The sequence below is a fragment of the Neolamprologus brichardi genome, chromosome 17 (assembly GCF_056152115.1).
Source record: "Neolamprologus brichardi isolate AB-2024 chromosome 17, ASM5615211v1, whole genome shotgun sequence".
Classification (NCBI taxonomy): domain Eukaryota; kingdom Metazoa; phylum Chordata; class Actinopteri; order Cichliformes; family Cichlidae; genus Neolamprologus; species Neolamprologus brichardi.
The window spans coordinates 4,353,123-4,377,649 of NC_142120.1; the positions used below are offsets into that span (position 1 = coordinate 4,353,123).

At 42.0% G+C, this 24,527-nt stretch overlaps 1 protein-coding gene across 7 annotated transcripts in view; it reads left to right on the plus strand.

Annotated features, from left to right (window-relative positions):
- sox5 (SRY-box transcription factor 5) overlaps nt 1–24,527 on the plus strand; it is a 261,200-nt gene that overhangs the window by 154,477 nt on the left and 82,196 nt on the right. For 5 of the 7 annotated variants that reach the window (XM_006780534.3, XM_035908363.2, XM_035908369.2 and 2 more), the window contains exon 1: nt 16,124–16,326. The exons of the other annotated variants lie outside the window; for them this stretch is intronic. In XM_006780534.3, the coding sequence (XP_006780597.1) occupies nt 16,250–16,326 (77 nt within the window). In that variant the 5' untranslated portion in view covers nt 16,124–16,249. Of the gene's footprint in view, nt 1–16,123; nt 16,327–24,527 lie in introns of those variants that run through there. 7 annotated transcript variants of the gene reach the window in all.

Genomic DNA, 24,527 nt, shown 5'->3' on the forward strand with positions numbered 1-24,527 from the left:
CATGCACATTCTCCATGTTAACACAGCAAAAATGTACCTCTGTGCCCAATTGACCGTCATGTTGAGAATCGTCACTACAATGAGAGCTTGTTTTCCGACTATGACCTAAAGATCAAACAGTATTCGAGGGTGGTGGGTGCAGTGCAATGCTTTACAACGAGAATACCCTGAAGGGCACGTTGGCCAGATTTCAGTAGTTTTTGCTTTTTTAGTACAGAGTACGTCTTCTGCTGCTTTGGATCTTATTACATTATCCTTATCGACAGATTTTCAAATCCAAAGCTCTCACTGCAGTGATATTTATCTTGTTGCCACAAAACTTAAGACACAAATTCAATTCTTGTTCATTCTTAAAACGTCTTGACAAGAATTGAACCCTGGAGTTTCCTGAATGGCACTATTGTAACAATTAGGGATGGGTATTGATAAGATTTTCACGATTCCGATTCCATTTTCGATTCTTATTTTTAAAGAAGGAGAACACTAAGGTCGATTATCTTAGAACTTTGTTTTATATCTTCTCTTTGAACAAGATAGAAATTTGGGTTTGTAAGGCCATGTTACTCCTAACAGTGAGATCTTTAAGAGATCCAGCCTACGGGTCTTCAATGGGGTGTCACAGGGTCCCCAGGAAAAAAAATTGTAAATGTAAAATAATAAAATAAATATTCTTCTGTAGCAATAACAAAGTATAACATAAATTATTCTGTAGCAATTACACAAGAATATCCAGTAATGTCCCTGCCTACAATTAAACACATTCACTTACCAAAGTGAAATCGGGGGCATCTGCTGTGGCAAATGGGTGCAAGCCTTTGACCACAAACTTAGTCACTGCTCGGTGACATTCGTCTATCCCGGCCTGAAAGGAGACGCTACCGGTAGACTGCAGCGAGAACTGCCAGCATCTGAGCCAGACTCTGTCTGTCTCTCTCATCATGGTCACCTAAATGCACAGTAATGGCAGGTTTTGTAATAAGGCAGATCGCGCTAACATAATATGCACTGTTAGTTGATTATTTACCTGCCGCATTAACGGGAGAGGACGTGCAAACGTTACCGCTGCTGCTGGGTTGAGATTCACGAGTCCAGAGCGGAATTAAAAACACGACATTCATTTGCCTTCATTTGACATACATTCATCGTAGTGTTTCCTCCCTTAAATGAAATATCTACTTTGCAAGTATTGCAAGTTGCCCTGTTGTCATCCGTTCTCGTAAAGTATAACCAAACTTTTGAGCGTTTGAGCCACTTAGGCGCCGTGTTTCCTGCCAGGTAAATGACGCTCCGCAACGTGGTGACGTCATTCGTGGCGACTGGAATCGATAAGGGAATCGTTTGCAAAAATGGCAAACAATTCCAAGGGATTGAAACAGTGGGAACCGGTTCTCAACAAGAACCGGTTTCGATACCCATCCCTAGTAACAATAAAGTTCATGTTTTAGTGTTCATGGCCAGATTCTATAAGCTGATGGGAAAAGGGTTAATTTTTTGAACGCCAGTACTTCTCCTTGCAAAGAAAATCATTTTTTTTCTTAAAAAACAGCATATATGAGACTCTGTTAGACATTGTAATACACAACTCTAAAACTTATGTGTAGACAATTAACCAAATTTCTTTAACATAATTAGATAAGACTCTAAACAAGAAGGCTGATTACTAAAACTTTGACTTCTAGGTGTATAAGGTGTCATAATTCTGCAGGAATTTGGCGTATAATTTTTAACTTTATAGCTTATAGGTATGATTCTGTGTGTGAGTCACTTAACTGTGTGCCTGTGCAAATACAATGCGATGCTCAAGGTTATCATAACATGAAAAGTAGCAGCAGTGACTTTTGACCTTTGGAGGAAATGCATAGAAAAGAATGGATGCAGAATTATGCTTGTCCTAAGTTGGCTCTTAGTTGAGAAGAAAAGTCTCCAGTGTCTGTGTTGTAATCAAGGGGCAGGACAATTACAGCGTGTGAGTTTGTGTCCTTAAGTAAAAACACGCTTTGTGTTTGCATGTGTGTATTTGTGTGCTTCTGTACATTTTTTTTTTGTAAATCATTCACTTTTTATTTATCTTCCCAGGCTAGTGTTTCATTAACCCTGCCGTGACACAGACTCTCTTTCATTCTCGTCTTACTTTGTCTGCTCCAGCCGCTTCCTCTCTCGCAGCACTGAAGCTTACTAATAAATAAGTGACACCAGAAACAGACCATTTTCCCTCAGACATAATTAACTGACTTGATGTTTTCAAGGAGAGGAGCTAATTAGGAACGAGTTAAGATTTTCACAAAGAGTACAGATCGTTAATTAATTTTCCACGCTGCCATTGTCGGCGAAGAAAACAGCTTTGTTTACAGTGCAGCATTTACCTTAGTGGTTAGAGCGGCGTGCTCGCCGTAGGGGCACGGCGGCAAAAGGGTTCTGGCTTGAACACTGCATCCGCATTCACTGTCCGGTAACCTTGTGCCAAAGCAGAGAAAATGTGTGATTAAGACTGTCTCGGAGTCAAATGAATGGATGATGGAAGGCACCCTGTGGTTTCATTCAAACAAGATGGAATCAAAAATGATTAGAAATTAAATGATAAAAAAAAGTTCTGCTGTACATCGATGCTGATGTAGATCCATGACGTCGCGACATTTTCATTTTCTGTGCACTTAAAAAACACTTTTGCAATATATTCAAGCTTACAGGTGAATTTAATAGTTTCACAAGTCAAAATTGGCCAAAAATCACTTTCTTGATATAAAGAATAAACAATAAACTCTATTATTTAGGACATTTATAGCATGAAAGTTGGCGCTACAAGCACAATCGAGCAGGCAGCTTATACTTGCTGCTGTTCTTACTCACTGCAGAACAGCAAAAGTGAAGTCATCGCTGCTGCCGTGTGCTGTGGTGTCGCTTCGGCCGTCACGGATGAGCACGATGCACCAGTGTGTAAACAGGTCTGTGTCTACAGACATCTCTATGATACATTCATGCAGGAGCGTAGGAATACCCAGATGGCACACAGGAAGAATGCTGCAACTTTAAAAAAAGATGAGATGTTCTGCAGAAAAGTGTGGAAAACCTCTGAGATCATTTTGTTTCCTGCTTTGTTTTGGTGTTACCTTATAGAGGGGACTGATTCAAATATTTGTCAAGCCGGCTGGCTAATACGTGTGGCTATGCAGCGGCAGGACTGATTCGTTTTACTAAAAGTAAATCATTTCATGACAGACTGCACACTGTCCCCATCCTTTTATATGCATTTTTAATCAATGCAGTGCAGTGTTGAGGTTTATTTTAAAGGCTGTTCTGCCAGTTTAAGTGGCATAAAGAGATACTTTACTGTTTGTAGATTTTCACTCGCTTACAGATTTTTAAAAGAGAAGCTTGATATAATTTTTATATTTTTGGACTAAGAGGCAAAAAGTCATCAACATAGTTTGACAGCTAGGCTGGCTCTCTCTAAAGTTAAACCACCTTTTTACATTTACCTTGAATACTTTATATAAATTTCATCAATGTGACTTTCATTAGTTTTTTGTTATCCTCTGTTTACATGTGGAGAGCAGGAAATAGCCAGATGTTGTAGTTGTTCGATCAGATTTCACTTGATCTCATCAGATACATAAGAGTGATCCCTACTTATATCACCTTTACTTATGCTCGTATCTATTATTTTTAATAATAGATGTGTAAGTGCAGTAAAACACTTACAAAAATAGGCTCTCTATAAAGATCCCAAAGATTACTATAAGTACTGTAGGTTTGAGGCTTGGACTTCATGGTCCACATTATTTTTCAGAGGGAGTAAAACCTTTCCAGTGCAGATAAAGTCATTTTAAAAATAAACTCCATAGATTTCTTTTCAGATTTTTTTCAGTGCCATGTCTCCTCATTATAAAGCCATGATAAAAACAAAAATAAAAAAAAGTAATGTACATTATTGTACATCCTCTGTCGTTTTGAGATATCAGGACATCAAAAGTGATCCTTACCAGATTTTAAAATTAGGTCAATTTAATGCATTAGAAAACGTGATTTGAAATTGAAATTCTAAGTTTTGATATTTAAAAAATAAAAATTGTTTTATATATATATATATATATATATATATATATATATATATATATATATACACACACTTTCACTGGGCCATTGTAAGAGCTCGACTCTTTTCAGATTTGCTGTGCTTGGGATCATTGTCCTGTTGCATGATCCAGTTTTAGGCAAGCTTTATCTCATGGACGGATGGTCTCACGTTTGAATCCAGAATACTTTGGTACACAGACGAGTTGACGGATAACTGCACAACTGCAAGGTACCCGGCTCCTGTAGCTCCTATAGCTGCAAAACAAGCCACAATCATGACCCCTCCACCACTGTGTTTGACAGATGATGGGTTTTTGTGCTGATATGCATGTGTATGCACACGGTGCTGTGCATTATGGCCCAAACCTAAAGGATATTGTTCAGAGTCTTTTAGCATTTTCAGATCCTTAGTAGACCTCCTTGAAACAGGAAGGTGATTTCTCAACAAGCCATACTTGTTTAGTCGTTTTCTACTCCCCAACTGCCAAAACCTCTGTTTTTATAGAGGTGCTCACACTTGGTGAGGATCAATCAATCAAGTGCATAAGGACCAGATCATTTTTATTACATCCGAAAATCTTAGAATTTACTTTACTTTTACCATGACTGTTCTCTGTCATGTTGGTTCAGCCAGATCCAAGGTGTGTGAAGAGTTTTTGTAGGAGAACAAGAATCTCCAGGTTTCTGTATTTACTCTACAGCTCTGACAACAACCAAACCAAAATATTTATTTCATGCAGGAATGTTGGCAGTTTAGTATTTAATTGTAAAGCAGTTAAAAGTTTTCAGGACAAGTCTGCAACCTTTTCGAGTCCATTCCACTAGTGCCTCCACTTCTACGGGAGAAGGAGAGAAATTGTGGATGCAAACAAGTTCGGTAAGGGTGAGGCATCTTATGAGTTACACATGGATGTCTCAAAACAGTAAATGTGGCGTGCACTTTACCTCACATTACTCACACCACTATACTTTGGTCGTAAAAGAGGCAGAGACAGTAATTTGTTTGTCTGTGTTCTGGTCTCCACCCGTCTACCTGCCCATTTATCTCTTCAGTTTTCCTCCCTATGTGACGATTGATGGGTTCAGGATGGTAAAATAGACACACAGATAAGGAATTGCTTGTAAGTGTAAATGAACACGCACATGTCTACATCCATGTTCGCTGTGTGTCAGTTAAAGTACATCAGGAGTGAAGGTGTGCTTCTGTGTGTGTGTGTGCGCATGTGTGGATGACAGAGGCCCGAGTCCCTGCCTGTATTAAGAGGACCCTGGCAGCAAGAGATAGCGGCTCTATCTTAATGGCTTCTGCCGCCTGCCACTCAGCCTTCAGACGGAGTCTTCTGCCTGCACGTGTCTCCCGACGATAAAGCCACTTCACACGGTTTTGCGCCTCTCCACACTGGCCTCTCCTCTGTCCTCCTCTCCCTAGAAAGAGGAGAGAGAGGGAGAGAAGAAAAGATGGCATAGGTATTGATATATGAGCTCACCCTGAGACTGAGAAGAGTTTTGAGAGACAGGTGGAGAGAGAGCCTTCATGCACAATTCTGAAATGTTATCTGATATTTGTGTAAGACTGTCCTGCGATGTAACCTAGAACGTAATATCTGATGCAACAGTGTCAATTGTGTAGACCTTCAGAGAAACAATAAGACTTTGCAGGTATTTTTGGATCTATTTTCTGTTTTTTCTTCTTCTTCTTTCTGATGTGTCTTTGTGTCACTGATACGTTAGTTCTAGAGCTAGTGTTATAAATGTAAGGGAACAATATAAGCTATGTTTTAGTCATTTGTTATTCTACTGGTAGATAACATTGTAACAGTTTGTACTGATCCCTTATCAGCAGGAAATGTTGAGTAATTAAATATCCCTCCATAGATGCATCCCTAGCGGGTTCGACAGATATGTTCAGTAGTACTGGACTTTTTGTTCGATGCGTTTTGCAACTAGAACTACCTTAATTCTTGTTGACACAGATTGAAAAAGGTTTCCTCTGAGTTTTTGGTCCATATGGCGTAACACAGTTGCTGCAAACTTGTTGCACATCCATTATATTAATGCTCTGTTTCACTACATCCCAATGGCGTTGTATTGGACTGATATTCGGTAGCTCTGGAAGCCATTTGATTGCAATGAACTCCCTGTCTTATTCAAGAAGAAACTAGTGTGAGATGATTTGAGCTTTGTGGCATGCCGGAATTATTCAGCTGGAAGCAGCCATCAGAAGATGGTATTAAAGAATGGCAATATACCGAGGTAGGCTGCGGTATTCAAACAATGCTCAGTTGGTACGAAGAAGTCCAAAGTGTGCCAAGATAATATCCCCCAAACCATTACACCACAACCACTGTTTACACAAGGCATGCTTTCATGTTTACACCACAGCAGAAATTGAGGCTTATCAGACCAGGCAATGTTTTTCCAGTGTTCAATTTAGGTGAACCCAAATTGTATCCTTTGCTTCCTGTTCTTAGCTGGCAGGAGTGTCACCCGGTGTGGTCTTCTGCTGCTGTATCCCATTTATTTCAAGGTTCAATGCGTTTTGCATTTGACATGCTCTTCTGCAGATCTTGGTTGTAATAAGGGGTTTTTAAGTAAATGTTGGCATGTTGTCAGCTTGAAGTTCTCTGGCCATTCTTCTCTGACATCAGGCAAGCATTTTCACCCAGAGAACATCTCCATTCTGATTCTCACTTTAAACTTGAACTAGTTGTTGCCACGGCACTGGCTGAGAGCGCGTCAGGTGTGAGTAAGGCAGCGCAACTTGAAATAATTAGCTTTGCTTCATTTAACGCAATTTCAAAACCTCAACGTCTGGATAACTCAAGCTGCTGTGTAAGATGGACAAATGCCAAAGGTTCAGCATTAAGGCTTGAGTCTGTAATCAAACTGTAAGTGTTCAGAAGTGGGATGAGGTGAGATGATTTCATAAGAAGAAGTACAGAATCGGTTCTTTCAGCAGCTTCCTCAAGACATCTGGTCACCTTCAAGTGACAAAGCTCCCCCTGCAGCAACTGGGGTTATAAAAGCAAAGTCTGGTGGAATTATTATAGAGAAAAACACAATGTGATATTTTTCCCCAAGTTTGGTGTCAATATAATTGCTGATATTACATTACTTCAGTGTAAAATTAGATTAACTATGATGGTTTTTGAAAATTTAAGTTCTCTATGAGGGATTTTGTGAGGTGCGGTCTGAGGATTACCCATAAACCCCTTGATAAAATGCAGTATGGTGGTAGCATCAAATGGGTTAACATGTTGACAAAGCTTTAATATAGTGTGTGCTTCTTAAAATGCAGGCCTAGGCTTGCTTGATAGACGAACGCATTGCTGATTTCACTCCCTGTTGGGCCACCTCACCACTAGGTTTAGGATTTTTAAGGTTTTTCCAAAAATCTAATATGACTAAAATTGATGTCATTAAACTCTACTTAATTCATTACATTAAACAGTTCCTCGTGTTCCACCTCATAAAAATTGGGCTTATGGTTAAAAAACATAAAAAGCGCATTGGCGGTGCCAAAGTTCCCAACTCTGATTAAAAAACTGGTGCCAAATTTGAAAACATTTAATTATGTTTCTAGGAGTTGCTATAGATTGGAACGGCAGAAGACGATAAGAAAGAAGAAACATAAGAGAAGCAGAAACAGCTTTTGTGTTTACACAGCTTTGCAGTTTGGCCTCCAATGATTTTGACTTGCAGATGGGGGAGCAAGAATAGAATGCTTGTGTTGTCCTTTAATGCAACTAAATGGTTGTTTTAATTTAGAAGACTTGTTGGCTGTTCTTTCCAACTCAACCTTTTTTTTCTTTGTCAACATAAGAAGTCCTGGAGGTGCTCTGGCAACTGAGCATACTGCACCTGCTTATTAAGACAGTGTGGTACAGTGAGTGGCCCCAAGATAAACGAGTAAACAGAACTTGAGCTGAAATAATTTTGTCAGCTGTTGTTTCGACTATCTCTTACCACAATATTTGGCCACAGAAACTGCGGTATAGTTATCTTATCAAAGAGGACCACTTTAATGGTTGAAGTGTAACTACACACACAGTCTGATGCACTCGTGTTTATCATGGAAATTGTGTACAGCTGCCTACTGAACTTATTTTTAGCATCCTAGACCCAGTAATCATTAATCACTGTAAAGCAGTCATTTTGAAAGCAAATTATTGACCGTTTCTGTCTTATGAAGAATGGCTGCAACAGAAAAAAGGAAAAGGTAAATGCAAAATTTTGGACAGCTCTTCCCCAGAACTTTGATTCACAGCAACAAAGCGCAGGAATATTCAACAATCTTTAGCACGCTCATTTCTCTCCGATTTAAATGCAAACTGTCATTTTCCAGACGCGATCTTGCTCTTTCACGAAAAGCCCTCTTAGGTCCATAACTACTGATTTGCCACATTGTGTCTGATGTGTGTGTCTCTGCATTTGCATAATATGGCGCATGAATGTTTGTGAAAATGTGGGGGTGATGTATGCGACCATGTGTGTGTGTATCTTCGGGCTTTGGGATTGTTGCTGCCGGTCTCTCCCTGCCCTTGCACATAGTCGGCCCTTAATGCACTACAGCTGTTAGGGTCCCGACACGGGGGCCTCCCATCAACGGTTTCATTGTAATGGACTGTGTGTGTGTGTGTGTTGTTTGTACATGTTAGCCTCTCTGTGTTTTTCCCCCTTTGGTAGTGAATGAGTGTGTGATACGTGTGTGTATCTGCAGCACAGTGGATGTTTGCTGTATCGCCTGGGTATTTTTTTCCTGTCTCTGTGATGGTGTGTTTGGTTCTGTGTGCGCTTTGTCCTCAAAGAGCAGCTCTGTGACACTTTCTACTTTCCTCAAACATTTGAAACTTAGGAATGACTTCAGAATCCTGTTTTTTAAATCAGCCAAAACAATAAGTTCTGGTCCTTTTTGTTTAATTGAATTCTTCTGCAACACACGAACTGCAGGCAGTACTTTGTTATTGGGAGACTGGTTGTTCCTAGAGCACTCTGTGTTAGAGGACAGAGCCTTCTAGGTTGTTTTGGTGTGAGTTGCACAGTTTTGGTGATATGCAGGCTTTCCTGCACATAGACTTTACTTGGGCAGGCCGCTGAAGCACATTGGTGATGCAACAAGTATATTTGATGAATTGTGACTGCCCTGCTGGACAGGCCGCTTTTGACTTAGCCGGTGAAATCCTTAAATAATCCAGTTCCATTATCGTGGCCTGCAGGTGGTAACGCCTGGGACATCAGTTCTGAGCTGTACGGAAACTCTGCCGAGAAACTGACGGTTCATGTGCCCCTAATTCCTGCTCTCCAGCTGCAGTCCAAGACAGAGGTGAGACTGATTGGAGAGGCTTCCGCTTGTATCAGTTGGTTATATACAGTGTTGGGAAGGTTACTTTTAAAATGTATTCCATTACAGATTACAGAATACATGCCCCAAAATGTATTCTGTAACATATTCCGTTACGTTACTCAATGAGAGTAACGTATTCTGAATACTTTGGATTACTTAATATATTATCATGCTGTTTACAACTACGTGAATGTACTATTGCTGTGATTTATTAATGTTACTGAAGGTCCGCGGCTCCGAACCGTAGTAAAGGACCTCTGGCTAATATGGTGGGTTCTGTGTCGGGCTCGTAGCCGAAAACTAGCTTTACTTTGTTGTCTGGGTCAACTTTGCTAGCAGAGACAGAGAGAGGCGTTGAAAGGCTGCTCCAATGGAACTTATTGTTTTTGGAGGAAAACACGAACACGGTGTACAGTCGAGTCTTAATAGCTTACTTACAACTGGGCTCGTCAGGCACTCTTCTTGGCTGCAGTGGTTATTATTATATTTACATGCTTCCAGCTCCCGTTTTTGCTCGATGACAGCTCGTACTTTTCCTTTTTCTCCCTCCCTCGCTCACAGACACATAACGGGTATGGCAGTCCATTCTCCCTGCAGCACGGACTACACTGCCTATGATGCTACATTCTTTAGAGCTATACCTGTAGCATTCTGCCTATTAGCTTAGCACAACAACAACAAAAAGGCCTCTCTCACCCAGGAAACACGCAGAGAGAGAGAGCGTCGCCCTGTAACCATGGCAACCGTAACGCTGTCGCCTGGAACAACAGAACATAGCTGTCAAACAAAACCCAAACAGTCCTGACCCGCGACAATATGAAACAGGGAAGTACCGCCGTGTAATCCATTTATTTCAACAAAGTAACTGTATTCTAAATACCACCTTTTTAAACGGTAACTGTAACGGAATCCAGTTACTCATATTTTGTATTTTAAATACGTAACGGCGGTACATGTATTCCGTTACTCCCCAACACTGGTTATATACCTGTAAGGTACTCAGTCTGCATCTATCTATGATGGAAGGCTCATACTGGAGACACAGTGTAAACAGTAATGATGCTCCGCTTGAGTCAGCTGTAATGTTAGCTAGCTGTATGCTTCTTTAAGATGTCGGATGTCGATGAAACTGCTCCGAACAAATTTTGTGGATTTTTAGATTAGTGGAATGCCAGCTGCTTCCTTTATATCCAAGGGAAGAGAGATATTTCTACACTATCTGCACAACTGGGGAAACTTCCAGTAAAACAACCTAAATAACACTTCAGGAGAGAGAAAAACAAAGTTGATTTTGTGGTTGTCCCTGAAATAAAAAGAAGAAAAGTTTATTTTTTCACAAATGCTTGCTGTGCAAATTCCACAGAAGGCTTTTTATACATGACGCTCGGGTTGGCTGATTGCTGTGCATTTGCATTGTCCCTGCACCATCTTATTGACTATATAATACATTGTCAAGTCAAAAATTAATCTCAACTAAGTTCATGGCAAGTGAACTCTCATAGCTGCTGTTGGCCATGGCTATTGTGTGAGTGTTATTCTCATAAACATGTATTGAAAACACAACAAATATGAGTCTTATCCTTATTCTCCCAGTGTTCTCCAGCGGGGACGGAGAGCAGGCTAAAGAGTGTGCCCAGGCCAGCGCTGCTCCGTTATGTTGACCAATTGCTGGCGACTCAGATGCATAATGGAGAAATTAAGTTTCTGTAATGCACAAATGAGGTTATCATTGGTTTTGCAGCTGTTCACGGGGTCAAGGAGAGATGCCGTTTTCAATCGAGGCTCAATTTAGTCGGGAATGTGATTAGATTTAGTCCTTCCAGTGTATTCTCTCTATTTGACCATGAATTAAATTAGGTAAATAGAAAACTAAAGCCATGATTGTTGTTGATGTTGAAATGTTCATATTGCTGTCTTGCAGGAAGCCAAAGGCATAGATATGTACTTTGTCTCTGCATTGGTAAAAATAAACGTAATTGCATGAATTACAGTGTTATCTAATGTGGCCATCAATACTTTTGCTAATAAAATGTTCTCGGTGCTTTTGCATGAGTGCGTGTAGAAACAGAGATTTTATCCTACAATTAAAATTGGCATGGGGTCATCTCAGTGCAGGCCGATTTCCCATAATACTCAAAGCAACCTGTTGCTGTTAAAAGGTTATCTAATTATAAAGTCACGGTGTTTCTGTCATCTACAGCTTGTAAAGACATTACCGTCCATTGGCGGTATCTGTTAAATTTTTGACGGGTCAATTAAAGTCGACTTTGTATTGTTTCAGATGCTATAAAATCTTGCCTATTATACCCAATGTTGTTGATAATCCAAAGAAACTAATATCTGACATCTGTGTTGAGTTGCTGGCTCAAACCTTTTGTATAAAACATTAATTTCCACATGACTTTTTCTCTCCTTTAAGTAGCTTTGTGTTTGAATAAAACCATCTCATAACATTTACTGGCATACTATATATACAGAAAGTAAACTAAATACTGATGGGTTATTTTTAACTTGTTTGCATTAATTTACAGAAAACCCAGAAGTAGCAGTGTATTTATAAAATAAATGAAATAATAACGTGTGAGAGTAGGATGAGCTAAAATCTTAAAGAGAGGCGATTCACAGTAATGTGGTGACTTAAGACCGTAGGGAGCCAGGAACATTTACTGACTTTTCCAAAATGGGAGAAATAACTAGAAGTTTCTTTCTTTCTTGTCCTCGATGTCAGCAATTGAAGGGACTATAAATGAGTGTGGAAGATATCATTGATAGACACATGACAGGGTGATAAATGCATTAGAGGACTACTATGTAACCGCTCCCTAAAACATCTGCCTGTGGCTAATCATCAGCTACGAACCAATGTGCAACAAGTGTATCGCTTCCTTTGCTCGCAGGTAGCCGCTGCAATAGGTGTCGCCGCAGATAATAACGCCATGTTAGTGCAGATATGGGAGGAGAAGAAGTCAAAGCCAGAACCAAAGAAATTGCGGATGACCCTAATATGGGCATCTTATTTTGGGGGATTTAGCTGTAACCACAGAAGCCCACCTGCTTTTCAAACTTGCTGTTTCTGATGGACAGCCAATCAAACAGAAGCTGCCTTCAAGGATGGAAGAATCAAGCTTGTTTCAGACATAAATTGAAGTGCGGGACTGAACCTTGCCCAATTTTACTCTTTAAGTGTGTGTGTGTGTGTGTGGGGGGGTGTATGTATCCATGATCGTTTATGTTAATGAGATTGTGGGGAGTGAGTTGGAGGGCGGGGTGGGCTGCTTTTAACCATGTAAAGCACTTTGTGCTACATCTTTGTATGAAAAGTGCTTTATAAATAAAGATTGATTGATTGAACCAATACTGAATATTAGTAGTAGTCCAACAATAGAAATCTAGAGTTAGTAATGAGAACATAATTCAGAAGAAAGAGCTTAAGCATAATGTTTTAGAAAACATTGAAGGGTACACTCAAAGGTCATTTGTAACCCCCTGTCTCACAGTTTTATTTATCTGGATCCTCACCCGAATTTAGTGGGTCTTCCTGTGTTTGTGCTCCACATCCCCACCAATTTTTTTTTGTTTTATTCAGATCAAGTATTTTATTGGCATGTCAGCTTATAAAAACAAATTGCCAAAGTGTAAGGATACAATTTAGTGAAGTATCCCAATAACAGGAAATAAAGAACGTGAAATGATACTGAACTGAGTAAATATTATACAGATGAGGTAAGAAGCTCTTGTCCCCTTATTTCCAGCTGTCTTTACTCTGATGTCATAGGTCAAACTGCAACCATCCCTGAAGTCAGCCTTTATTTTAATCTGAACTACACACCTGTAAAATCTGTTGACAAAATCTGTTCACAGACAGACAGGCAAATAAACACAATACTCAGTACTGCCTTTGTCGTACTTCCTGCTGCAGTAGGTGTTCCCCGGACCACATTTTGCTTTTATAACACAAACACACACACACAGGCAGACAGACTCGCAGATGGCAAATGGCACCAACCCTCTCTGTCCCAACTGGTAATGACACTCTTTCCCATTAACATGTTACCTTGCTACCTGTTCTTTAGAACTCTTGCTGGAAACATTTCAGCAATAAGATTGAAAAAAATATATAGTTGCATATGTCCAGTTTTTACATTTGTAACAGTTCTAGGGACTGAAAGTTAATTTTTGATCCTGCATAAGGTAAGAGGACTTCACTGACCTTGAACTACTTCTCTTTTTTTATGTAGTAATGCAGTCTCAGGCTCGACTTTTCTATATATGTTCATGGACAGAAAATACTAAAAGTACAGAGAATAAAAATGATCTACTTCCACACCAACTGGCTGAAGTCAAACTGCTTAGGAATATTGCTTTTAAAAGAGCTACCAAATGGATGTTGTGAAAGGCTGTTTCCAGCTGTTTCAAGTCAAAAATGAGCTTTTGATTTCATCACTACATCTTAATGTACTCTCACTATATGAACAGCAGTGTATGCATGTTGTGTGTGTGTGTGTGTACATACAGTAGGTGTCTGCTTGTCTACAGTAGGTACAGTGACAGGGCTTGCTTTCTCTCCTTCCTCTGTGTGTGCCTCTCTCGGTGTCTGAGTGTGTATGTGTGTGTCTGTGTGTGTTAAAGTATCACAGAAGTGGCAGTCTGTCAGCTCTGCTTTTCTCTGTGCTCCGCAGAACAATAGCTGGATTGGCCGTGTGTGTGACACGCAGACCACACACCCTTAATAGTGACTGACAGCACTAAGGGCTGCAAGCAGCATGCACCACCGATGCACACATACACACAGGCATTCGTGTGGTACGCACACCTAAGGACATAATGGTTTTAGTTGATTGGTGAAGGTTTCAGTCGAGTTGCATATGTGCATTGTGTGATTTTGAAACTGTGCGCGTGTGTGCATGCGTTCATTCATGCATGTGAGCGTCGGCATATGTTCTTTTGGAAGTGTTCAGCTGTCTTCTTGTAACGAGACTGTTCTCTGTGGCAGAATGAAATGTCTGTATCAAAGAAAAAGGAAAATGAAAGGAAATTAAAGTCACTTAAGGTTTTTATTTGTTATATTATGGCCATGAAGACAGGCGCACTCTGATTGGCTGGACGATAGAAGTCATTCGTCAATACCTGTAGTGCATATCCTTGACAGTATCCCCTACATTAATTAAAGGCAAAGAAATATTCTAACATTATGTTGATGTTAATAGCAACAAATGTTAGCACAGTAATACATGGAAAGGTCAAGATGGTACAAACAAAGAGATGGGTGATTAAAGTAGACTACTGGTAGATATACATCTCGTTTAAAAGAAACTTGACTCATTACAAAAGTATGCTGGGTCTGAAGCAGAGGTGAGAAAATGTGCTTTGGACTGTGCAAAATTGTTGGATTGGGTGATGGATGTGAGTTGTATGCATCATGCTTGGCCCGGATGACAAAAATTTGCTTTTAAATGCATATCAAAGGAATAACAACAAGAGATGGCATGGTGCTCAAGTACGAATGCAGGTGTGGTGAAAAGTAAGACTGGTAGAGGACACAGCAGTAGTATTAATGTCATTTAATTTTGCTTTTTGACCTGTAGCGTAGGGAAATCAGTACTCTGAAATAATTCAGACACTTAAATGTTGGGGTAGCTCGTATTAATCTCGTTTCAAGGTTTATTTCACATCCACTGTTCTCTTACTTTACTCTGTTAGCATGGCCAATCATGTCAAAAGCGTGATGTGAATCAAAGTTGAGCACAAAACAGCTTCACTTTCCTAACACGGTGGAACCAAAGGGACAGTGAAAGAGGCTGGGACAAGACAAGATAACCAATTAAGCACGGATGAGTCCACAGCATTGGAGTAGGGATAATATGAAAGCAGAATGTATACATTCAGTAACAGCATTAGTAGTGTGTAGAAGTGTTTAATGGCCCAAACTGAGTTAGACTCATTTGTCAAACTTGGACCAACTTCTTTCTGTAGAACTCTTGTGTAGCTTTTAATATTAAAGTAAAATAAACCCAACGAAAAGGTTGCAGCAATGCAGTAAAAGTGATTAATTAAGGTAAGTTAAGTGAATTTTTGTTTGCGGTGTTTTTCCAGAAGAGTTGAAAATGATTACCTGTTAAATGCAGTTAATGCTCAGGATTTTCTGTGTGTGGCAAAAGACAATATAAGTTCCCAGTAGTGCAATTTAAACCTGGAAAAAAACCCAGCTAGCATCATGTTCAGACGAGGCGTGTAGTTTGTTCTATTAGGTGTCATTAATTCCCTGCTTATTGCATAATAAAGTGTATGAGGGCTTGTAGTGGTCCTATCAGTCTGAAGTGTGTCTACATGATCTGTAACTGAGTGTTTGAACACTGTGTGTGCGTGTGTGTGTGTGTGTGTGCGTGTGTGAGAGAGAGAGAGGGCAAGAGAGAGATGGACTTGTGGAAGGGGGCAGCACTGCTGTGCATTTACGCTGAGAGATAGATGAGCCCTCTGGTCAAACAGCCCCTCCCCTTTGCATACACACACACACACACTCTCTCTCACAAACCCCAACACACACAGTCACGCACTGAGCGAAAGAGAAAGAGACTGTGCTTCTGGCCCTTTAAGAGCAGAGCATAGATCTCACAGCTTACAGCGAGGGAGGGAGAAGAGGAGGGACGGAGGCAGAGCGAAAGAGAGAGAGGGAGGGTGTGAGGCTGAAAGTGTGTGAGTAGAGAGAGAGAGGAACACAGAGAGAGAGAGAGAGAGAGAATCAGCAGTGTGTGTGAGGTTGAAGGATCACTTCTATCCCGTCTTGTTTTTGGGAGACTAACCTTGTTCATCTGAGCATTGTGGGACTGTTTTATGTTGTTGTTGTCGAGAGAGACGGACCCTTACTCCAGCATGCTCACTGAGCCTGAGCTACCTCAGGAGTGTAACAGGTACGTGACGCTTTCTCTCTCACACACACGCACACAAACACACACATACACACGTTCACATACAGATGACAGAGGGTGAGGACGGAGCGGGATGCAGGCAGGGAGGATAGGGGTATAAAGCAGAAAGTTGCTGTGTGTGAAGAGAAGACTCGGACTCGGTGCGCGCGCGTGTGTTGAGCAGCTGTCTCAGCGAGTCCGCTGAGTTTGAGTCTGGAAGAGTGTGTGTGCGTCTCTGTGTTTGTGTGTGTGTGACAGTGGGAGACGGTAAGGGGGGGAGACTTTATGATTGACTGTTACGCTTCTGGTATATGCAAAGGAAACGTATATCAAGCAATATATGTGTACGCGTTTGTAACAACAGTGAGAGAAAGGACTCTTTCTTTCGCCCTCCTTTGAGTTTACTGACTAAAGTTCTGTTCATTCAAAACCTTGGTGTGTCTGTAAGAGAGAAAAAGTAAACTCAGAGGTGTGTGTGTGTGTGTGTGTTAAAGTCAGAACGTGTGCGCCGTTCCTCTCATCATTTTGTCTGCACCACTCACTCACCTCAACTTCTACTCGTGCGTCCACTCGCAACTCCTCCTGCAAACCTAAACCAGCCTAATATATATGAAGTTGATCTGAGCAAGTCAGAAATAAACTCAACATTTCTTCTTTTTCAAACACTAAATTGTTTAAAAATAATCGGCCAAAATATAGAAATATGCCATCCTGTATTTGAAGTGTTTGCACTCTGCTCCGCTTCCCTTTTTTAAAGTTCTGTTTATTTGAGATTTATTTTTCACATAATCCAAATTCATGCAAACCCTTAGTAATCCTATTGTCAGTCTCCATGGCAGTGGTGTTGTTTTTCTATTTTTCCCCCCTTGCCTTATGCTAATGTTAATTTCAATGTTGTTTGTGCAGGCCTGCTTCATTTAGAGGTGTCAACCCTCTAACCTTGCCCTTTTCCAACACTGTCAACACAAGTGGCTTTTGCCTGTGGAATAATGGTTGTTTGATGCTAATGCTGCGAGAGACAGATTATGTTATAATACCCTACGATTTAATACCAACACACATACACACTCCTGTCTCCCTTTGCCTGCTTGACTTTTATTGCATTATAGTAGCACTCTGTTTATTTTTGTTTTTTTAATGCCCTGATGAAACTAATCTTTTGTTCAGAGATAAACTGAGGTTGGCGGGTGGGTTGTGAGTGTGTCGGGCGGGGGGCCCCCCTTGAATTAAGAACACATTTAGATGTGGCAAAAAAAAAAAAAGTGTTTTTAATAAACCGTTCAATCCGGCAAAGTGGTTAGAGGAGAGAGGGGAGAAAAAAAAAAGATGACAACAGCTATGAGGAATTAAAAATTTAAAGGATTACACAGAAAAGCAGAATGTATGGAGATAAATGCAGGGATTACAATGACTTAGGAGGAGAGCGCTTAAAAGTCTTGCTTTCCAGTAATGCACTCCATCACTGTGGCCGTGCTACATGTGTTTGTGTGCGTGAGTGTGTGTGTTTTCATATGAGCGGGCGAGCGAGGTGAACCTTCCATTGAGCGGTGCGTTTCGAGTGTGTACGTCGAGCGCTTGTCTCTCGGCGAGCGGAGCGCGCGCGAGCTGCCAGAGTGTGTGTGCGCTCCAGCCTCGGTGGTTGAGATGCTCTCGGTTCCTGTGTCTCTGTAAGTGCCCGCTCGCCTCCTTCACCCGCGCTTCTTCTTCTTCTTCATCTTCCCATCAAACTTCCTCTTCTCTAATTCCTCTTTTCTTCTTTGAAAATCATGCAGTTTGCTAAAATTAACTTTTTATTAAAAATAGCAGTTGGGGAAGAGTTTGAAAGAGTTCTATGTAAATGTATGATTTTTTTTTTTGCAAGTGAGAAGTCATATTTGTGTCGTTCACTTAACAATGCACGAATTTTCATCTCTTTCCTTGTTGCTTTGACAAAGACTCATAATTTTGCAATTTACATTATTTCATGTTCTAATTTTGCATTCTGCTTTTTTGTGATTTCAATCACTTTTTCTTCTTTTTTTTGCTTCTCTGAGTGCTCTGCTGTGTATCAGAATTTCCAATGTGAGACTGAAAATAGTGGAAACAGACTGCCTTCGCTAGAACGGCCTCATCTGTTTGCACAAACAGAACAGAAATATACACATTGGAAGAAACGGAGAAAGCCAAAGCAACCAAATCATGAGAGGGGGTTTAAAAAAAAAAGAAGAAGAAGAAGAAGAGAGAAAAACAGACACTTGAAGGAGCCGCTGATGCCGCTGCTGTTGGACGGAGAGATGAAGGAAAAGAAATGATGTGGTCAAACTGACACATTCCTCACCCACAAAGAAAAAGAAGCAGGTTTACAGAAAAGTGAGAGTGCCATAGATGAAGAGGGTAAGGGCGGGTGGGGGTGATGGGGTGAAGGAAGAGGACGAGAGGAAAGAGAGGAAGAGGTCCCTGTCAATGTGGTGTTAAAGCAGTGGTGGATTTTCACACCCCTCCATTTGTCCCCTCCGTCTTGTGTGTGTGTGTGTGTGTGAGAGTGGAGATGAAGGGGGTAGAGACAGACAACAGTGGATGTGTCAACACTTTGAACACTTTAAGCAGGACACACTCAGATACGGAGTGATAGTAGTTGCGTTGGACTCAGCAGCTAGAGCGGCATTAGCAGCCGGAAGGACTTGACTCGGTTTCCTCGACACGTTTCAACAGTTTCAATATTTGTCACTTTAATTTATCTTCAGTGGCAGAGCACATTTAATCATGCCCTCTACTCGAGCACAGGCACCTCTAATTGTTAACTACCCTCTCAGATAAACACCTGAAATGGGATGAATTGTTCATATTAATCAGCTGTTTCAGTCAGGCAGTAATAATTCTCCCATTGTAGGATCGATTCACACTTTTCAAACTTTTGTGATTTTTTCTTTTTTTTTTGTAGACATAAGAACGGCGTTTTATTGTGAATCTGCAACTTCCACTAAATCAGAATCGAGTCTTCCGCTGCTGTTTATTTCTGTTTATTAGAATATTTATTGGCTTTCGTTTTGTAATTATAGAGGAACGGACAGTTTTTAAAGACCGAGTTCTTGTGGCTGGCCGATAACAACTTGTTTCCAATTTGAGTGAGCAGTGCTGCTTGCAGTGCAAGTGTCGCTGTACTTCATTTAAAAGGGGTGAGATTAAAGTGGTGTGTGTGTGTGTGTGTTGGAGGAAAAGGAGAATGTGTGTCTGAAGGAGAGAGAGTAGAGTAATTGAGTAGAGTGTCCGTGCTCTGAAAACTAATGCGCCATTCTGCCCTTCTCTTCCCCTGTGGCCCTGTCCTGGCCTCCCTCTCTCCATCTCTCTCCCTCTCTCTCTCTCTGTGTCCCGCCCCCTCCACCACCACCTTGGACTGGAGGCCATTGTCTGGACCATATTGTCTGTCCCCAGAGAGGCTTGATAACCGTGTCTCCATCCATGGAACGAGAAGGGGGGGGTTAAAAAAAAAAAGAAGAAGAAAGAAAGGGAAAGAAAGAACGACAGACAGAAAAATACCAGAGGAGAATGCCAAAGCCTCTCCCCACCCCTCCTCCCCACTTCCTCCCCTTTCTCAGCACACTCCTACCCAACCCTTCACCCCTCCAACTCTCTCTCCCACCGCGACCTCCCACCCTGGTGTGCTCAGCTGACCCTCGCCAACAGCCAGCAGAGACGGGGAAATATTAGGCCACATTTGTTTTTGTTGTTGTGTTTACGGACGGGGGAGGAGGGGATGAAAGAAAGTGAGAGTGATGAGAAGCGATTTAGGGGAAGGAAAAAAAGTGCGTGCGAAAAAAGCAAGAGAGACTGACAGAGGTGTTCCCTCCAGGCTAACTAGAGTGTAGTCATATGACATGAGGTCATAGGGTTGGAGTCAAAGGTCAGGTGGTGGGATTCTGTTGTCAGCAGAGCCAGAAAGCTCAGCAGTGTGCATGCACTGTATATTCGCTTTTTCTTTTCCCCCATTTCTTTAGCCATCCATCAATCCAGGCAGCTTGTGTTGTGCTAATCCCACTATATTGCTTTTGCTGTCGCTCTCTGCCGTTCACATTTACACACTCTCCATCCTTCGAATCTTCAATAGGAGACAGTTTCGGGAGCTTGGAGCTCCCTCCCGGAGTGCTACAATGAAACCTCTGTTTTTCCAGGTAGCGAGGGCGAGAGAGATGGGGTAGGGAGGGGGTGGGGGGGTCGGAGGAAAAAGGAGGAGACCATTTGGGCCGAGGTGGGAGAGTTTCAAAGTGCGGGGACGAAAGAAAGAGGCCAGCTGGGACTCTGTGTGCGCTCGTATTTGTGTGTTGTCATTTATGTGAGAGAATGAGCTTGCATTTTGTGTGTGTTTATCTGTGTGTGTGTGTGTGTGTGTGTGGGTTTACAGGGGCAGGCCAAGTCGCTGACAGTGAGACAAATGTTGTGACTCCTTTATAGATTGCTTAACAAATGCAGCACAAATAGTGGCCCTGGCACAACAATGGAAAAACACTGTCCGTCGCTCAATAAACATTATGCATCGTCTCCCCCTCGCAAAACACCAGGGGAGCGGGGCCGCCGTCCACCGGATGCACTTTTTCTCCTCTCACCGTCTGCATCCCCTCACTCCCCACTTCTCCCCCAGTTCTGCCTCTCGTCTTCCTTTTTCAATGGCAGCACTTGAGATTTTCCCACGGCCTTCCGTTGCGTTGATGGCTTTCCTTATTTCTCCCGTTTTGCTTTATCTTTTCTCTGTCACTAAAACGCCAGTGACGATCACGTAGTGACTCCGTGTAAGGACATAAATAAAAGTTTTAAAGAGGGAGAGAAATAAAACTAAGTATGTGGAGCGATGCCCGTCTGGTGACTAAAGCTTTGGGTGGATGAACGGGCGAGCGAGACAGACAGAATAAGGGAGGGAGAGAGAGAGGTAGTCTGAGAGGCCACATGAGTTAGCCCACGTCTTTCTGCGCTCACCCCCTTTGCTCTCTCATTTTCTGTCTCTCTCTCTACACACACACACACACACTACACGCATGACTTTTTTTCTCCAGCGTGTGTGTGTGATTAACAGTGGTGACATTAGGGTTGTGTGTTATTGCCTTTTGTGGTTAAGCTGGACAGGAAACACAGTTTGAGCTGCCGGGCGCCGATTTAGGGCACCTCACAGAGGATGCTTTGTGTTTGTGAGGCTGAGTGTGTGTTTGCGCCTTTGTGTATACGTGTGTGTGTAAGGGTGTGTCTCTGTGAGTGTATGAGCATATACAGGCAGGAGCTGTGTTCACATTTTCTGCCCGTTATGCGCTGTTTATTTAAACAGAGAAAACGATTACGGAAAGTTCAGCGTTTTACAGCAGCTCTAGTGAAATTCGTACAAATTTTTTAAACTTTATTTTCACACTTCATCAGAATGTCTCCCTATAAAATTGGTATTTTGTCTACAAGTCGCTAATGTTTGAGGGCTTATTGGTCCGAAGTTCTCTCAAGAGTCTAAAACAAAATCTTGTGCTTGTCAAGAATATTTAAATATAGCAAAGCAGCCCCAAAGTAAAAGGGAATATCGCTGACCACCTCCTTCCTAATCTTTACGCCTCCATCTCAGCTTTTCCTCTCTGTTGCTGCCCCACTCATCCCACTGTTCGAAAGGACAGTCTATAAATAGATATTAGGCAATATCCTTAAGAGTCTGCTCGGAGAAGAAGGGAAAGAAGGAGGGAGAGAGAGGGGAGCGATGGAGCGACATTCTTACAAACAGCTGATTGTGTAAAGAGGGAACAGTGAGTAAGACAACACCGGGGGAGGGAGAGGGAGAAAAGACGGGGAGGACGAAAGAGCAGGAGGACAAGCAGTGTTCAAATAAGTTCAACAGCGTGTGACGGAGAGATGGAGGTAGAAGGAGATGGGGAAATTGTTTTGAAAGCTGGGAAGTGACGAAGGAAAAAGAGGAGGATAAACAAAAAGAAAAGGATGGCAATAAAATGAGCGATAGCGTGACACAAGGGGGAAACATTTGTTGAAATTCCTGCCTGAGGTGTCATACGTAAATGTTGCGGTCTGCTCCTCGGAGGCAAAACGCTCTGGGCGCCTTATCTAAAAGGCACATTCCGCTCAACTATTTTGATATGCCCTTCCATCCCCTCAGAGAACAATTTCAAAGATAGCTCACATTTCCACGCAAATAGACCCCACACCTGAGTGACAGGCAGGCAGTTCTTAGCGCTCTTAAGGTGGTGGTGGATGCGGTGGTAGTCGGGGGGGGGGGAGGAATAACGAAAACACAAATGTCACGTTGGCTCCTGACGGCCTTTTGGAATTAGCCTCTGCACTTATTTTTACTGCAGATGATAGATCCAACTGACTGTGTGGTGGCTGAAATAATGGGTTGTAATTTAAAGCGAGGGTGCGAACGCGCACACGCACACTCATGCGTGCATATGCCGAAGCACAGACGCACACTTTACTGTGGAATTCTCCAGAGGAGGCTCCCACGCTCCCTGAAAGCTTGTTCTGAGTAGAGGAGTTAACAAGAGCAGTTAGCACCATGATTATGTTAGCAGCCAGACACACAGAGTGAAAGAGCCGGGTGTGTGTGTGTGTGTGTGTGTGTGCGATAGTCTGTGACATTTCTGTGATGGCTGCTTTTGTCTTTCTCTCGCTCTCCCTCAAAGCTTAAACAAATCTTTGTCCCCACTTTGCTTAATTCATTTGAAATGTGTCTGGATGCATTTCTGGGGGATGTTTGGCGTGTGAGAGCAACATCGATCGCGTGTTCATAAGCTCGCTGCCTGTATTTAAACACGCTTGCGTAAGCTTGCCGCCGCTGACGTGCCAACGTGAAATGGACGTGTTGATTACAGTAAGCGACGGCCAGGAGACAGTTAACCACCGCTGATGGCGATTATTCGGCCTGTTAATGGACGTCCGTCGCTGTCCGATTAGTGACTTAGCTGCGGTGGACATATGTGATATGAGGGACTTAGTTGAGGAGCCACTAATCATCAAAAAGCCAAAGGGAAGTGGCACTCTAATCTCAGCTTAGCACTCTCACTGTGTGGTGTTGTGTGTGTATGTGTTTTTTCTGTGAAAGAAATGAGAGTTTGGATGGAGGGGGGGACAAAAGATGACTTTTTAAAATTCTTTTTGCTTGAATTTGTAAATACGGAATAAAAGGGTCGTCATCTCATTCGAAATGTTAAAGAAACAGAGAAGGAGATGTTCCTTGGTGTTCTTTTGTTTTGTTTTGTTTTTTTAAAACAAAATTATGCTAATTTCTCTTAATTATTACCTAAGACAGCCTGGAAATTAATCACATTATCTCTTTAAATCCTCGCTGTTTAGACAGCTTCCTTTAGGTCTACCAGCATGACAGCCCTGCCAAACTTTTAAATGAAGTAGCCAGCGAAACCTGCACACCCGCTGTGCCCAATTGTATAGTAATTTGACTTCAAAGGCGAACAGACGGGGGAAAGAGGGACTTTATAGCCGGAGAGGAGCTGCGAATGGCCTCCCCATTCATAGACACCCACCTCTGAGGAAGTAGTAGCAGAGTTGCGGGAGAGGAGTGGGCAAATGAGAAGAGGAGAGAAGGAAATCCAGAGATTGAAGTCGCTCTCCCTGCTCCTTAGAGCTTTTGGATACCTGTGTTGCCTTCTGTGTTAATGTGTAACTGTTCTTGTCTATGGATTGCCCATATATCTAGATATGTTTCTGTGGCTACTGTGGTTAAATGACGGATAACAACGTTGTAAAAACCAAATTAAAATCCTCCCATGCTTTCAAAGATGTCTCTGTAACATAGCCAAAGTGTAACATTAGCGAGGTAAGAGCTCTCAAAACTGATCACAGGTGTGTGTGTGTTGGGTTATGGCTGGAGTAGAGGTGTGCAAAGGATACAAGGGGAGGTGTGTGTGTGTGAAACAAAAGGCCTTAGTGTGAAAGAGTGAAAGGAGGTAAAGTAAACAGGCGGTGATGAAGACAGACCTGCAGTGTTCTGCTCTGTTCTCTGTGTTGTGTGTGTGTGTGTGTGTGTGTGTGTGTGTGGTTTGTACAGCTGGGCCTGCCGCTTGCATTATACAGCGCGGCGGCACACGCGCACACGCACAGATATAGGTTTCCCCACAGTCCTTCCAACATGCATCATAAATGTTATCTCAAGTCAGTTTTAATATCAATTTGCTTTAGTGCTCTCATTGTGCAGTTTTATTTCGAAACAATACACATTCTTCAGCTGTCAT